At 44.7% G+C, this 15,596-nt stretch overlaps 1 protein-coding gene across 6 annotated transcripts in view; it reads left to right on the forward strand.

Annotated features, from left to right (window-relative positions):
- GMDS (GDP-mannose 4,6-dehydratase) overlaps positions 1-15,596 on the forward strand; it is a 499,050-nt gene that overhangs the window by 230,916 nt on the left and 252,538 nt on the right. For 4 of the 6 annotated variants that reach the window (XM_082638227.1, XM_082638229.1, XM_082638228.1 and 1 more), the window contains one exon: positions 9,818-9,945. In XM_082638227.1, coding sequence (XP_082494353.1) covers positions 9,818-9,945 — 128 coding nt within the window. Of the gene's footprint in view, positions 1-9,817; positions 9,946-10,705; positions 11,698-15,596 lie in introns of those variants that run through there. The other 2 variants (XR_014295491.1, XM_082638231.1) reach the window with 2 other exon arrangements.

Raw genomic sequence — 15,596 nt, forward strand, 5'->3', positions numbered from 1 at the left:
CTTGTGGGTCAGAATTTCATAAGTATAGTTTGCCTGGTGTGTGAAAAAAATCATTACAAATAGTTGTATTTGAGTCAGAGAAATAGTGTGAGCAAAACAGTGGACAAATTTCAGGTTTTTACGTATATTTTTATATACATGCATTCATTGTACAGACGTACTCCATAGAAAAGAAAACGTAAGAATCAAATTTTTCTGAATGTCTGACATGAAAATAAAAATAAATATGTCCAGGGTGGCACAGTTGTTCACATTATATCCAGATGTGCAGAGGAAACAAGTTTCTTTATTTCTTTAGGTCTGTCTTTGTCTTCCTGGCAGCCGTGCCCACTGGTAGGCGGGGACCACTAGGGACACCAAAGCGCTGCACAGTTCTTTTGGCTTAGTGGGAAGCGGTGACCTGAATAGGCCTCTTGGCCGCCCAGCCTCTCTAGTTGGAAGGTTCAGCTTGGGGCCTTAGTGTGGAAGTGGGGAGCAGAACGTGTTACCTTGGGGCTGTAGTAGGTGGCAGTGTCTCTGTGTCCCCACCAGAAACAAGCCAGACCCTCTCGGGAGGAGACTGTTCTTCTCAGACGTGTCCCCTGGTTTCCAGCAGACTGAGGTGACTAACCTCGAACTCGCAGTGTCACCGTCACTCAGAGTCAGCAGATAAAACAAGAAATCAGTCCCCTAAGGACTTTAAGTATTAGGATTATCAAATTAGAAGATACAATTACTAGGATATGTTTAAATAAATAAAATTAAAAATCATAAAAAAATAAGCAACAACAGAATATAAAAAATAGGCAGATCTGAAAGAGAAGCAGAGAGAACTTTACATATGAAAAATTATTGAAATAAAGAATTCTATGCATGACTTAAATATTAGGCTGCTAAAAGAAAGTTAAATGGATCTAAGGAAGTTACCCAGTGTATTGCAGAGAAGACAAAGAGAGGGAAATTATAATAAAAAATGAAATTAACAGACTGGCAGGTAAAGTGGGAAGGTCTAACGTTCTTTCCCAGGAGGAAATAGAAAGAAGAAACTAGAGCGAAGAAGAGGCGGTGTGTGAAGAGGTACGTGTACTGCACGGATACAGGAACACGTGTACACCAAGCGGAAAACCACATCTAGACACGTGGACCTGAAACTTCAGGATGCAGAAGACAAAGAAGTGTCTTTAATCTCACGAGAGGAAAAAAGGTGAATGACAGTTACACTGGCTACACTCTTATCCGGAGCAAAAAAATGGAACCCAGAAGGTAGTGTATTAGTACCTCCAAATGCTAAGAGAAAATAATTTTCAACCTGGCATTGTATAATTATCAAAACTATCTTTCAAAATCAAGCCAATTTCTCTGCTTTAAAGGAACTTCTAAAGAATGCGTTTTAAGAAGAAAGGAAATTATGTCAGAAGAAAGATTCAAGAAGGTAGGATGAGAAAGGAAATTGGTAAATATGGGAATATGCACAGCATTTCCAATCCAAAATTATAAATAAATGTGTATCCTCTGAAAAAAAGAGCGGGGAGCTATTCAAAGTAACCGAAGTGAACTAGCAGAGTTAAAACTGAGAGGAAGCTTATTTTATCACCTTTAATCTATTACAGCTAGAGTCTCTGTTTGACAGTTTTGCTCATGAAAGATATATAATTACCCTTAAGATGACATTAAAATAATCTGGGACTTCCCTGGTGGCGCAGTGGTTAAGAATCCGCCTGCCAATGCAGGGGACACGGGTTCGAGCCCTGGTCCGGGAAGATCCCACGTGCCACGGAGCAACTAAGCCCGTGCCCCACAACTACTGAGCCTGTGAGCCACAACTACTGAGCCCATGCGCCTCAACTACCGAAGCCGCGTGCCTAGAGCCCGTGCTCCTCAACAAGAGAAGCCACCGCAATGAGAAGCCCGCGCACCACAACAAAGAGCCAACGCAGCCAAAAATAAATAAATAAAAATAAATTTATATTAAAAAAATAATCTAACAATGCCTGATTCACGTTTCATCATATTTTTTCAAATGTTCTAATCCTTAATTCTTACAGCAGGTGGAGTGGTGGCCCCAAAAAGATATGCCCACATCCTAATTCCCAGAACTTGGGAATGTGGCCTTATTTAGAAAAAGGTCTTTGCAGATGTGATCAAGTGAGGGGTCTAGAGACAAAGAGAGATCATCCTGGATGGCACGGGTGGATCCTGAATCCAGTGACTGTCATTGGACGAAGTTCCTGTGCCCGACACACAGTGAGACCAAACACGCCGAAACGTCGGAGTCTGGAGCAGGGAAAGGTTTATTGCAGGGCCGAGCGAGGAGAGCGAGTGGCTTGTGCCCAGAAAACTCCGAACTCCCCGAGGGCTCCAGCATGCTTAAAGGACAGGTGAGGGAGGGGCGTCCAGCGTGTGTGATCAGCTCGTGCACGATTCTCTGAGCCGCCGCGTCCGGGCTCTGTGCTCAGGATCAACAAGTAGTTAATTTCTTCCACTTGGTGGTGGTTTCACCATCTGAAAACCTCAGAAAATACGCCTGAGATACTATGATCTGGGTACTTCGGAGAGAAGCTGCAGCAGAGCATGTGCGGGGGGCGTGTGTCCTGGGAGGGCCCCATGGGGTCCCGCTCGGTTACATGACTGGTGTCCTTATAAGAAACAGAAGAGGCGACGACACAGACCCTGGAAGAGGAGGTGGTGTGCAGACGCAGGGATGCAGCCACGGCCCAGGGGGACCAGGAGCCCCGACACAGAAGGCAGAGAAAGGCTTCCTCCCTGGGTTGCCCAGAGGGAACGTGGCCCCGCGGAATCTCAGGCTTACGGCCTGCAGACTGTGAGAAGTTACAGAAGCCGCCTGGTTTTTGTGATTTGTTATGGCAGCCAGAGGAAGTTAGTGCAGTCACCGTTAAATTTATACTTTCTGTAGTTCTGTTTACCCTAGTATGACTCTGAAGCCGGGTTTTCTGGCCTGCCGTCCTCCCCTGGGTCTCTGGGAGGTGGTGTCCAGTTCTGTGGGACGCGGATGTGGCCGGTTGGACCTCGTGTTGGCGGGGGCCCCTGGTGTCCTCAGGCCCGGGTTCAGCTCTCTGCCCGCAGGCCTGCTGGTCTCAGCTGCTTCCTCGCCTGGTGGCCGAGCAGGTGGCGTGGCCTCCGCCGGGCCCTTCCTGTGTCTGCCGCCCGTCGGTCCAGGGCCTTCTCTTTCCTGGGCTCCTTGCTGTGCCCGTGTCTGGCTCTGTGGACTGCAGACCCACTGCCTCGTCTTGACTCGTGGTCCCCTCCGGGTGGTCTGACGTCCACCTCGCCTGGGCTCACCGGTGAAGGCAGAGGGCCTCCACCCCTGCTCATCTCGTTAGTGTCCCTGGTGCAGCCGCCCCAGGCTGGTCAGGCCCAGGTGGCCTCCTCGGAGGGCTCCCCAGACTCCACAGGACGCATGGCACAGACTTCTCCTTGGCCATGTCCTCAATCTGCTCTGCTTGGTATCGCAGCCCAGAGGCTACATTCACCTGGAGACTCTCCTGCCTCTGCTGTCCTTCCCCACGAGCCCTGGAGCCGCCCCTCCCGTCCTTCCCGCCTGGACACAGGTCTGGCCCTGCCCCAGAGCCGGAGGGCATCACCCATGGGAGGGACTTTGGGCCATGACCACACTGGTCTCTGCTACACTAAAGTTACCTAGAAAATTACTTTCCCATGAAGCCTTGCTTTCACACTTGCTGTCTTGTTCCAGAATCCTATTTTGAATGATAGGGATGAGTATTACCTGGGTCCTTTTCACTGTCTGGTGTAGCTCTTCTCACCTTTCCCCAGCCTTGGGTTAACGGCGGAGAATGTCACATAAAGAGAGATTCATGAGAAAAAAGCTTTACTATTTTAGAAGATTTATCACAGTAAAAATATCCAAGACAATACACATTTATGACTGATAGATACAGTATTCTACAGCCTTTTAATTTAGTATCTCATTTGATCCTTAGTATTGATTATTAACCCATTTTATAGATAAGACAACTGAGACGCTAAGACATTTAAGGTCATAGCACTGATACATGTAACAGAATTAAACATGAGTCACAGGGCGTGTAACTTCCAGAATCTACCTGAATGCCCTCACCCTTTGCCTCAGATTGGAAATGAAAGATGAAGCTGTTTCCAGGTCTTCAGATGGCATTTCCGCCCTGCTGCCAGCCCTGACCCCTCTGGGCCCACCATGACTTGGGCAGTCTTGGAGACTTAGCTTTGAAGTTAAATAAATAATAATAGTATTTTATCCAGCGTAGTTTGGTGTTTTTTAATGTGGCAGTTTTTCTTGTTTGCTGTATTGCCAAAACAGAAGTTCTGTATTTTTCATTCTGTCAACGCTAGCAAAACTCATGATCTCAATCTTAGAGCCAATATTTGGACTAAAACCTGGTTTTTTTGTTTTGTTTTTTGTTTTTGCAGTACGCAGGCCTCTCACTGTTGTGGCCTCTCCCGTTGTGGAGCACAGGCTCCGGACGCGCAGGCTCAGCAGCCATGGCTCATGGGCCCAGCCGCTCTGCGGTATGTGGGATCTTACCGGACCGGGGCACGAACCCGTGTCCCCCGCATCAGCAGGCGGACTCTCAACCACTGCGCCACCAGGGAAGCCCTAAAACCCGTTTTAATTGGTCTCTTTCTTTTTTTATATATATTTGTTTTATTTTATTTATTTTTGGCTGCGTTGGGTCTTCGTTGCCGCGCGCGGGCTTTCTCTAGTTGTGGCGAGCGGGGGCTACTCTTTGTTGCGGTGCGTGGGCTTCTCATTGCAGTGGCTTCTCTTGCTGCAGAGCACGGGCTCTAGGTGCACAGGATTCAGTAGTTGTGGCTCGTGGGCTCTAGAGTGCAGGCTCAGTAGTTGTGGCGCACAGGCTTAGTTGCTCCGCGGTATGTGGGATCTTCCCGGACCAGGGCTCGAACCCGTGTCCCCTGCATTGGCAGGCAGATTCTTAACCACTGTGCCACCAGGGAAGCCCAGGCCTCTTTCTTATTAGTATACATTTATATGGATATTCTATTTTCCTTGGTTAATGAGTTTACCTTGAAAAAGTAACCTACTATGAGGTTAGAAATGTTTATTAGTGCTTTGGGTGTGTAAGTAAGTCCACACGCCTGCCTCTGGCTGTTTATTTAGATCTGTTTCCAATCTCAGACATTCAAAATCAGAGAATTAAGAGACTTAGTCATAAAAGAACTAAGAAATCTGAACTTTTCATTGAGGCTTAATTACAGGTACCATTAACATTGTAATGTAATAATTGTAATAATAGGTAACATTTATTGAGAACTTGCTAATCACATTACCTAGATTTTCTCAGTTAAACATCATACCTACATGGTAAGTACTGTTACTATCCTTGTTTTACAAACAAGGACGTGATGATATTAATTCCGTCTGTGTCTGTAGTGATTCATGGTCCGCAGCGCCCTGACCTCTGATCGGGTGTCCCTGTGACTTGGCCTGGCAGGTGTTCCTGTCCTGTGGTGTGCAGAGACTGTTACATGGTTTGTGTAGCAGAGCCAGTGACCAGCAGCCTTCGGTCGTTTCGCTGGGCAGACTTTCCATTTCTCGGTCTTCTTCCTGGCTACAGGCTTGTAGTACAACGCTCTTAGAGATCAAGTATCTATGTACATAATTATGGGAGTTCCATAATTGGAGTGTGCTGGAACAGCAAAACCACGCAGGTGATCCAGTCTGGGGAGGGACGCCTCCTGCATGGCAGGTGGGTTGGTGACAGCCCAGGCGGGCAGGTGAGGGAGGCGGCTCGGGTCAGGCTGCCGGCCGGGCACAGTGACTGCTACGGCCCCAGCCCTCGTGTGTCATGATGTGCTTATAGTTCTCTCCAGAAAACAGCAGTCTTGTGTGATAAGGAGTGAAAAGGAAGAGAACACATTGAGAAAAAAATCGTTTTAAGCCTCTCCCAGGAATGAACGAAGCATATGGTGGCAGTAATAATGTTTAAAATGCATCTGAAAATGAAATTAAGGAAAGTTACAGTTATAATAACATCAGAGGGAATAAAATACTTAGGAACAAATTTAACAAAAGCAGTGCAAAACGTATTCCCTAGAAACTACTGAGCGTTGCTGAAAGCAGTTTGAGAAGACACAGATCGCTGGAAAGACCCCGTGTGCTGATGAGCTGGAAGACGAAGTGTTGCTGAGACGGGCAGCGCTCCCCACACTCACCTACAGATCCAGCATCATCCCTACAAAATCCCGGGTTGCTTTTTTGCAGAAATTAACAAGCTGATGCTAAAATTTGTATGGAAGTTCAAGAGCCTGAGGATAGCTAAAACAGTCTGAAGGAAGAACACAGTTGGAAGACTCACACTTCTTGATTTGAACCCTTACCAGAGACCTATAGTAATCAACAAGGTGTGGTACTGTCCTAAACATAGGTGTTTCAGTCATTGGAATAGGACTGAAAGTCAGAAATAAACCCATGCGTCTGTGGTTAATTGCTTTTCGACAAAAGGTATAAGGCAACTCAAACAGGAGAAAGAATAACCTTTTCAGCAAACACATAGTGCCAGGACAGCCCTGTATCCACATGCAAGTGAATGAAGTTGGGCCCTTACATCTTAACCACACACACAAATTAACTACAGTTGGGTCAAATACCTACAGGTAAGAACAAAATCGATACCATTCATTAAAAAATATAGGAGAAACTCTTCAAGACCTTCCTTGGGCTAGGCGAAGCCCTTTTGGATATGACACCAAAAGCTCATACAACCAAAAAAAAAAAAAATAGGCAAATTGAATTTCATAATAACTAAAAAAAAAACTTGTGTGTGTCAAAGGACACCATTAAGAAAATGAAAATATAACCTATACAATGAGAGAAAATGTTTGTAAATCATATATCTGATAAAGGGCTTGGATCCAGAACGTATGAAGAACTCTTACCATTCAGTATTAAGAAGACAAGTAACACACTTTAAAAATTGGACAAAGAATCCAAATAGACATCTCTCCAAAGAAGATGTACCAGTGACCCATGAGTACATGAGAACATAGAGGGTTAAAGTCATTAGCCATCAGAGAAATGCAAATCAGAACCACAATGAGACTTAGTACCCATAAGGATGACTGTCATCAAAAAGATGGAAGTATAACTGGGACTGTTGGCCCAGTCCACTGCTGGCGGGGCTGTGACCTGCTGCATCTGCTGTGAAGAGCAGTCTGGCAATTCCTTAATAGGTTAACTGTAGAGCTGCCCTGTGACCCCGTGATTCCATCTGTAGCTGTCTAACCCAAGAGAAATTAAAACATAATCGCCACACAGAAACTTGTGCATCCGTGTTCACTGCAGCAATATTCACAATAGCCAGAAATGGAAACAACCCAAATGTCCATTTACTGATGAATGGATAAATGAAATGTGCTGTATCCACATAATGGGATCGTATTCAACCATAAAGAAGGGAGGAGGGGTTGATTCATGTGACATAGATGAACCTGGAAAATGTTAGGCTAAGTGAAAGAAGCCAGTCACAAAAGACCACATATTATATGATTCCATGTATGGGAAGTGTTCAGAATAGGCAAATCTTTAGTGACAAAAAACTAAATGACTGGTTGCCCAGGGCCAGGGGGCTGGGGGAGGATGGGGCGGGGTGGCTAAAGGGTACAGGTTTCTTTTGGGGGTGATGAGGATGTTCTAAAGTTGATTGTTGGGCTGGCTGCACAGTCTGAATGCACTAAAAGCCATGGAATTGTACACTTTAAATGGATGAATTGTATGGTATGTGAATTACATCTCAATCAAGCTGCTATAAATAAAAACATTAAAATTAAGTTCTAAGAACTAGAAATTTCAAGTAACTGACTAGGTATCCAAGATCACTTTGGATCTAGAGAAGAAATGCTCCATACCCCCTAGCATGCCATTCCAAGTGCTGGGAGGTGAGAGCCTGGGCTTTGCAGCCACACAGACCAAATTGGACAACTGGGTTAGAAGGGCCAGTTTGCACAGCTTCTCTGAATCTCAGCTTCATCATCTACAAAATGCGGGTAATAATTCTTAGCTCGTGGGTTGCTCATCAGAGGGGTGGGGTTGTGGTCAGTGCGGCATCATATACGGGGCCCTGACTCTTTTCGTCCCTGCAGACCTGCCATCTCACTTCTGGCAGCAGGGATTGCTTTGTCCATCTCTCCCTCTCTGGGCTACTTTAGCAGGGGGGCCTCCTCTTTACTCCCTGCTGCCCCTGCTCGGGGCTTTCTGCTTGGTGCTCACTTGGTGCTGGTTGAGGGAATAAACAGCAGGCCGGAGTCGAATGTTGGAACAACGTCAGTGCTTCCACTGCATCCCTAAGCATTACTTTACTGGTAAATAGAATAATCTGAGCTATTTGATGTTGGGAGCTTCATCTGATGATTTGGCATCACAAATTTATCTAGTAAATTTTGGCATGATGGTTTAGTCCTGACATTAAAATACAAAGATAGGCATCAAGTCTAAATTTAATTATAAATTTAAATTAATAGAAAATAAAAAGTTGCTAGTCGGTAATAGATGGAGAAGGATTGTGCCTGATAAATACTTCATTTTCAAAGGCTCTTTTTTGAAGGAGCGCTTGTGTTTTATAAGCTGCCCTGCAAATTTGAAACTGGACTTCTTCAAGTACTCTATCAGATGCGAAGAGAAACTGAAAATTTGGATTTCCATGGAAGTCTTATTGTCACTTTTAATGATAGGGCATTGAAATGTGTCTACTGAGTTTGTGTAATAAGTGAGTCTAGTACGTGTTTGAACTTGTACGGGGCTATCTTCTTGCCAAAACTGAGAAAACCAATTTAGAAAATTCCCCTTATCTCTGTGCCAGTTTCTCTAGAAGCCCAAGCTTTCTCATAACATTCGCCTCCCTGTTTCTTATGCAAAAGAACAAAGCTAAAGTTATTGCTGTGTGATAAATTATGATGGTAGTGTCTAAACTGTTTGAAGCCATTATTGACTAGCTCATGTGCCTGTTAATTACCTTGAGATTTTGGCATTACCTGGTGCTTTGTGATAACCTTACCTAGATACAGGGGTTATAGATAAACGTATCTCAGAAGTGCCTTGTGATTTTGTCCTTCTCTGTGATCTTTTAAAAGTGGACAGAAGCTTTCATTGAAGACCAGAGAACTTTAAAACAATTTCACTCCTTTAGTTTATGACACCTTTCATCCAATCATATCAAAATATTTATACAGAATTCAGGAATCCTATCCTGAAGCTGACACTTGGATGAAATTAGAAGGTGGCACTGTAGTAAGTACAGATAGTCTAGAAACTTATGACTTAGCACTGGATGGCTGTGCAGGTTTCTAAATAAGGGTGATCACCACTTATGCATTTCTTCTTCGTTTTCTTTAGTTACACCCTGGGAGCTAAGTTGCTCTCCTCTCTCTCTCCCCGTGAACCCCAAAATAGTTTTATTAATAGGAGTATATGATGTTTATGTTCTTGAAAAAATCAGGGTGGTCTGATTCTGGCATTTCCCTTCGTCCAACCCTGTTGAATTTTCTGTTTAAAAACTGGCATTCCGAGAGCTTTTCTCTGGCTGGGTGCCTGGATCGCATGTTACAGCAGCAAATGAGGAATGCCAAGACGTCCCCCAAAGACAAATGTTTGTTATGGCAGTGGAGCTGATGTGACACTCAGAGTGAGAGCTCCTTAGCTTGTCTGAATGACAGTTAATGGTCTTTTTCATTTTCTTTTCTTTTATTATTATTTTAAAGGGGGGAAAAGAATGAAAGAAATGCCCAGAGGCTGAGATTGTGTTTGGTTCACCAAACTGTTAAATGTCAAATGCACTCGACTTGATAATGCATCTTTTGTCTCTTTTAGGAGCTAATTTTGTTACTCGAAAAATTAGCCGGTCAGTAGCTAAGATTTACCTTGGACAACTGGAATGCTTCAGCTTGGGGAATCTGGATGCCAAACGAGATTGGGGCCACGCCAAGGACTACGTGGAGGTAGGGACCCTCGCGTTTTGGTCTTTAAGTGCCTGTATCCACTGGCATCCGGATGCCAGGCCTCGGGGAGAGCTCTCCTGGGGGTGGCGGCAGGTACGCTGGTGCTAATGCAGATGTCTTGAAGCTCCCACTGTGCCCCCTCCCGGCTGGATGGTGAGCGGTGTGTGCAGGCCGTCCCGCACCCCCCTGGAAGGGGGAAGCCTCTCAGGACCCTTCTTCTAATCATTCAAAATGAAGGTGCCGGTCAGTGGTCTGGATGATGGATAAAAAGTAAATGGTGTTCTTTCCTTTCTAAAGCGTCTTCCTCGTGCCACTCCCTCATCCCTGCCCAAGACACACGTAACTGACCGTGAGAGCATCTCGTTATAACAGAACTCGTCCTCAGACCTGCAGGAAGTACTGCCTGATCTCAATCTGTATAACCTAAGACCTTCAGATTTACATTATTCTACTAATCACTCCAGAGTGCTGTTCTTACAGAGTGCTTGGTTCAGACTCTGGTTAGTACCCTGTGCGCGTGGTAGCCTGTGACTCACACCCGTGATTGTGTCCATTAAATAAAGAGCAAAGAGAGAGTTGCTAATAACACCGCTATTGCAGAACAACGGGTGTAGTTAAAGGGGGATTCAGACTTTCAGTCTTGGCATTTATGTGCACATTAGGTTTTGGTTTGGGTTACATATGTTACATATATAAGTAATATGATTTTTCTTTAAACAAATTACTACCTCTTACCTTGCCGGCCTTCGTATGCTTTTAGAGATCCATGGTGACTCTGTGGCCAGACGTGAAGGAGCATGTTGGTGACACTGTGTTTGTCCCGGAGTCTGCCGGTCCTTGTTTAGGTGCTTTTACAGATTTCCTGTGCTCGGGAGACTATTTCTGTCCTCAATGATGCCTCTCTGGGAAACCGGATCTGGTTTCCTAAGCAAACAAGCAGTTCCCTTGCTAACCCAGAGGTCAGTTTCAGAGTGTTATTATTTTTGTGTGTAATACTTTAAAATGTTGCATACTTAAACACCTAATTCTGATTTATATTACAGACAAAAAAATTTTCTGATTTAAAATTTTGAACAACGTAACATTTAGATCATTTAAATGTGTTCTTCTAAACTGTAAATACAATGAAGCATTTTATGATAGTCGCCCTTGGATATATTTTAAGAACATTCGTTAAAAATATGTAAGACCATACTTTCAGAAGTAATAAGAAAGTGGGAGAAAGGAGATGTTAACAAGAGAAGCTGAAACTTTCTTTTGTCTGACCTATATGGTCTTACCTTCTTAAAAATATGAGGCAAGTTTTGTAAAAATAAGTGCATTATATTTTCAATAATATCATTTTGGTGTATAACCTTTTAGCTTCTGCATTTACTTAGAGCTACACAGAAGGCTCTGTAGGTATCCATCTTTATCCAAAGTCTTGTTCTTCAGTTTCGGGAACCAAATAGATCAAATTTCATTCTATTTTATTTTATATTTTTGCACTGGGGTACAAAAGAGGTTTGTTATTGGAACTCAGAAATAGATTTTGATAGTGTGAGAAACAGTATATCAAAATGTTAGTAATACTTATTTTTGGTTATGTTTATTTTCTTCTGTATACTTCGGTATTTTCCATATATTGAAATGAATATGTATAAACTTTTTCAATCAGGGAAAAAGATACATGACATTTTGAAAACAGGCCAGAAAACTTCAACAAAAAGGCATGAGACTGTTACGTAAACACATAAGTAAGAACAAAATTTTTTGTGATCAGTGGGTCTGCGGGAAGGACCGTGCTGTCAACTGATCCCCAGATGCCCAGGGTAGCACTGCTCCTGGGTGTTGCACAACCGTGGCACAAAGGGCCCACATTTGTATTTGTTTAACAGGAAAGTATTTCAGAAACACTGTGGCTCAGAGACCTCAAAAAGGTCTTCTCAAATGATGTCATTTTGAAGATTCCTTGCCGAGATGTGTCAGTACAGCAACCGCAGGAGCCAAGGTATCCGGGAGAGTAAGACGTGAGGGTTGAGAGGTTCTGGCTTTTCAGCAAGAGTGTCACATGTTCAGATTTCACAAACACACATACAAAGTTAAGTCATTCTCGTTGGCGTTCAAAGCCTGATTTGTTCCATAATACAGGTGGGTTTTGCATATTAAGGATTCCCTTGGCTCCGACAGTAACCCATGTTGATGCTCTAAAAAGCATTTGCTCACTTAATGGGTTCTGAAAGAAGTTGACATTTCATGATTTCTAAAAAAGTGTCATCATTAACTAAGAATCCATATTTCGCTATCTCCATTTTAAGAAATATTACCATCCTTTGCATTTCTAAATATATTAAAATGAGGTTACTTCACAGACTTAGGAGTAAAAGTAGATGTGGCCAAAATTAAAATCAACAAGGCTAAGCATGAAAAATGAGAAGCATTGTTTGTTTAAAACACATCTGCATCCTGGCGCTTTAGAGTAAAGAAGCCTTGGCCAGCACAGATCAAACAAGTTATAATAGCATCTCATTTACATGTGCTTTAATTATGTAATCCCTCTCATTTATACGTAAACGTGCTGTATTTGTAAATCTTTAGATTAAGTGACTAATACGTTCTTATTTATGGATGAATTTTAATGATGAAGAGTAGAGAGCGTTTGCCAGACTGGGTGTAGGTGATCCCAGCTGGGTCAGTGAGCCTGAGTCTTAACAAGGTTTTATACATCAATTTATCCATCTGTGAAAAGGACATAATAGCCGTCCTGTTAAAAATCAGCATTAATGTGCTATACATCCCTGATGAGAATCTATCTCTTCCTTGTAAACATTTTTCCAACAATTTATAGAAAGCCATTTCCTGTTGCTGATTCAGATTCACTAACTTCTGTTCTTAGTCTTGTTTCCTAGATCAAAGTGATTTAAAAATTATTTAAGTGGGTAAGAGGTATTTCAACTTGAAATGAAGAATATAAAAACGATATTAACTTCTATGGTAACTTTAGAATAAACAAGTCACGTGCAGTTACATCTTTTGTATGATTTTCTTGGAAACATTGTTAAAGATGCAGAATTGTTGCATGACTTTTACGGTGAACAGCCATGTACCCACCACCCAGGTCCTGTACTTAACATCTGCAGTTATTGTTGTGTCTTGAGACAAAAGTGACTATTTAAACATTGCTGTAGCGCTAATGGCTCGGGGCCATAAATACACAATTTACACACACACAGGTTTTCAAAACTCTGCATTTCTTACGGGATAAGGTCAGTTGACAAGTCAAACTTTTAAAATACCTTCACCTTCGTAAATATTTCTGTGCCCCGACCGCAGCCTATTCTCACGCTTGACTCCCGTCATGAACTGGTCATGAACTCGGAGCATCGGCTCGTATTCACGAGAGCACGCAGCGCGGTGTGCCACGTCCGGGTGAGCTCAGGCAGCCAGCCGTGCGCCGGCAGTGCCTGGAACATTGTTCCTTCAGCACCTCTGTGGACCATCTCCCATGGCCGTGGTTCTAGTTGCTACAAATGACCCTGCCCAAAGCCAACCCCTCCTGACAAAACAATGCTATATTGCACAAAGGTCAGCAGATTTCTTTTCTATATATAAGACCACCTTCTCAGAACTTAGCATATGTGAGCCTGCACTAGGCCTGCTGGGAGTAGTAGAGGGTTTTCCAAACACATCTTACCTTGCCCCCCTTCTAGTGAAAAGTGGACATTAACGTCTAGCAGTGCGGAGTTGGGAAATGGTGCCCTGAGCTTAAATAAAATGAACAGTAGCCGTTTGGCCAATGAGGTCCCACTGTGGTTGCACCTTGATAGAATTAGCCAGAAAAGATTGAGAGATAAGTTATTGTTAAGGGCTAGGCCACTGGAGTCTTCAAGCTTTTCCACCTACCGGATGGTCCTTGGCTCTTGGGATGCACAGGCAATCAAGAGACCCGAGTCTGAGCTCTTTTCAGGACTCTGCAAAAAGCCATTTAAACATATCATGAGGCTCTACTGCGCACCGCTGACAGGACAGATGCTCCTGAAGAGAAACCTGGCCTAGAGGCAATCCGGGGACTTCCACATTATTAGGGGAGAAGTTTGGAGACTCATCTGAATTTTAATATATTCCTTTAATTTTTTTTCTTTTTGGTCAGGGAGCCCAGATTAGTAATAAAAAGCTACTTTCAGAAATAAAAATAAGAATAATTGCCAAATGTTACGCACGTATTACATGCCAGAAACTTCATATCCATCGTCTTCTGTAATGTGCACAACCCTCCAGACAGGGTGAGTCCGTCCTCCTCTTACAGACGAGGGAGCTGAGGGGATGCGATTGCTCGAAGCCGAGGTGACCACGGAGGTGAAGGCCGCCTGGTCCCCAGCCCAGGCCTGATGCCCGAGCCACACCCCTGACTTAGGCTGAAGTGAGGGCAACAGTGGGATCCGGGTGACTTTCCGTTTCCCAGAGAGACAGAAAGTTACCTTCTGTCCTTTTCTCTTTCTGCCACTTGTGGTCCCAGGGGAGGAGGAGTATCTGGCAGTTCAGAGCCGCTGAGCTGGCTGTCGGCTCTCCCTGCACCCCTCCCACTGGCTGGATGAGGCCCAGATGCTCAGGGTGTGTTTGGGGAAATGAGCTGGGAACCACCCACCCTCCCTGTTCCTTGGCCGGCAAGTGAGTTGACCTTCAGGACAGCTTTGGTCTCAGCAGGTGACAGAGACCTGGGCGGGGGGGGGGGGGGGGAAGCAGGGAGCCTCTGGCGGGGACGGGGGCCTGGTGACAGAGCTGGGGAGGTGACTGCTGTGTCCCAGTCCCCCTCTCCTTGTGCAGGCTGCTGCTGGCATTTTGCATCTGGTATTAATTCACACAGATCTGGAAGGAAAGGATGCATTTAAACTTCCTGAGATTTTATTTAAGGGGAAGCTTGCTTGTTGGGACATCTCTTCTTCACACTCAGGAGAGGAGTTTGATTTCCTGCTGGGTTTGCGTCTCTAAGAGTCAACGGTACCTGACCCCGTTCTCCAGTCAGACCGCACCCAGCAGACGTGCAGGAAGTCGTAGTTGCCATATTTCCATGGCCAGGTCTTCACGAAGGGTTGGGGGTGACACCACAGGAGCGGCCATGCCCCACACCCTATAAACTGCAGGCCCTGTTTACTTCGTGGTGTTAACGAATGAAGCTTCTAGGATGGATATTCCTCAAGTTTTCATCCACAGATAAGTTAGAAACATGGAGGTGGGTACATTGTGAGATCAGACTTTCAGTGTGTTTTAAAAAGGTAGAATTGAGCATCTGACTTTAAATTAGAAAAGTGGTTCTTGGCAAAGGTGTGTGTGTGTGTCTGTGTGGAGAGAGGAAGAAGTGAGTGTAGGGTGGTAGGCTGCCCTCTCAGGAGATGCAGCGCCTGGTGTGTAGACGCCACTCACCTTTTCAGGGGCAGCAGTTAGCCGCAATGAGCAGCAGCCTGCCCCCCCCGTCACCCCCCTCCCCGATGCTGTGTCAGCACACCCTGCAGGCCACCAAGCAACCACTCGTACCCAAGCAAGTCACAGCTCAGTTCCTGAACATGACCGTGTAAGTGGTGGAACTCATTCACTCTTGTCTCAGGTGCCTGGCAGGGGTCCCTCGGCTGCCATCCCCTCCTCACTGGCTGGCCCTGTCCTTTCTCTGCCCCTCC

Source organism: Mesoplodon mirus (genome assembly GCF_964341445.2).
Source record: "Mesoplodon mirus genome assembly, chromosome: 12".
NCBI classification, from domain to species: domain Eukaryota; kingdom Metazoa; phylum Chordata; class Mammalia; order Artiodactyla; family Ziphiidae; genus Mesoplodon; species Mesoplodon mirus.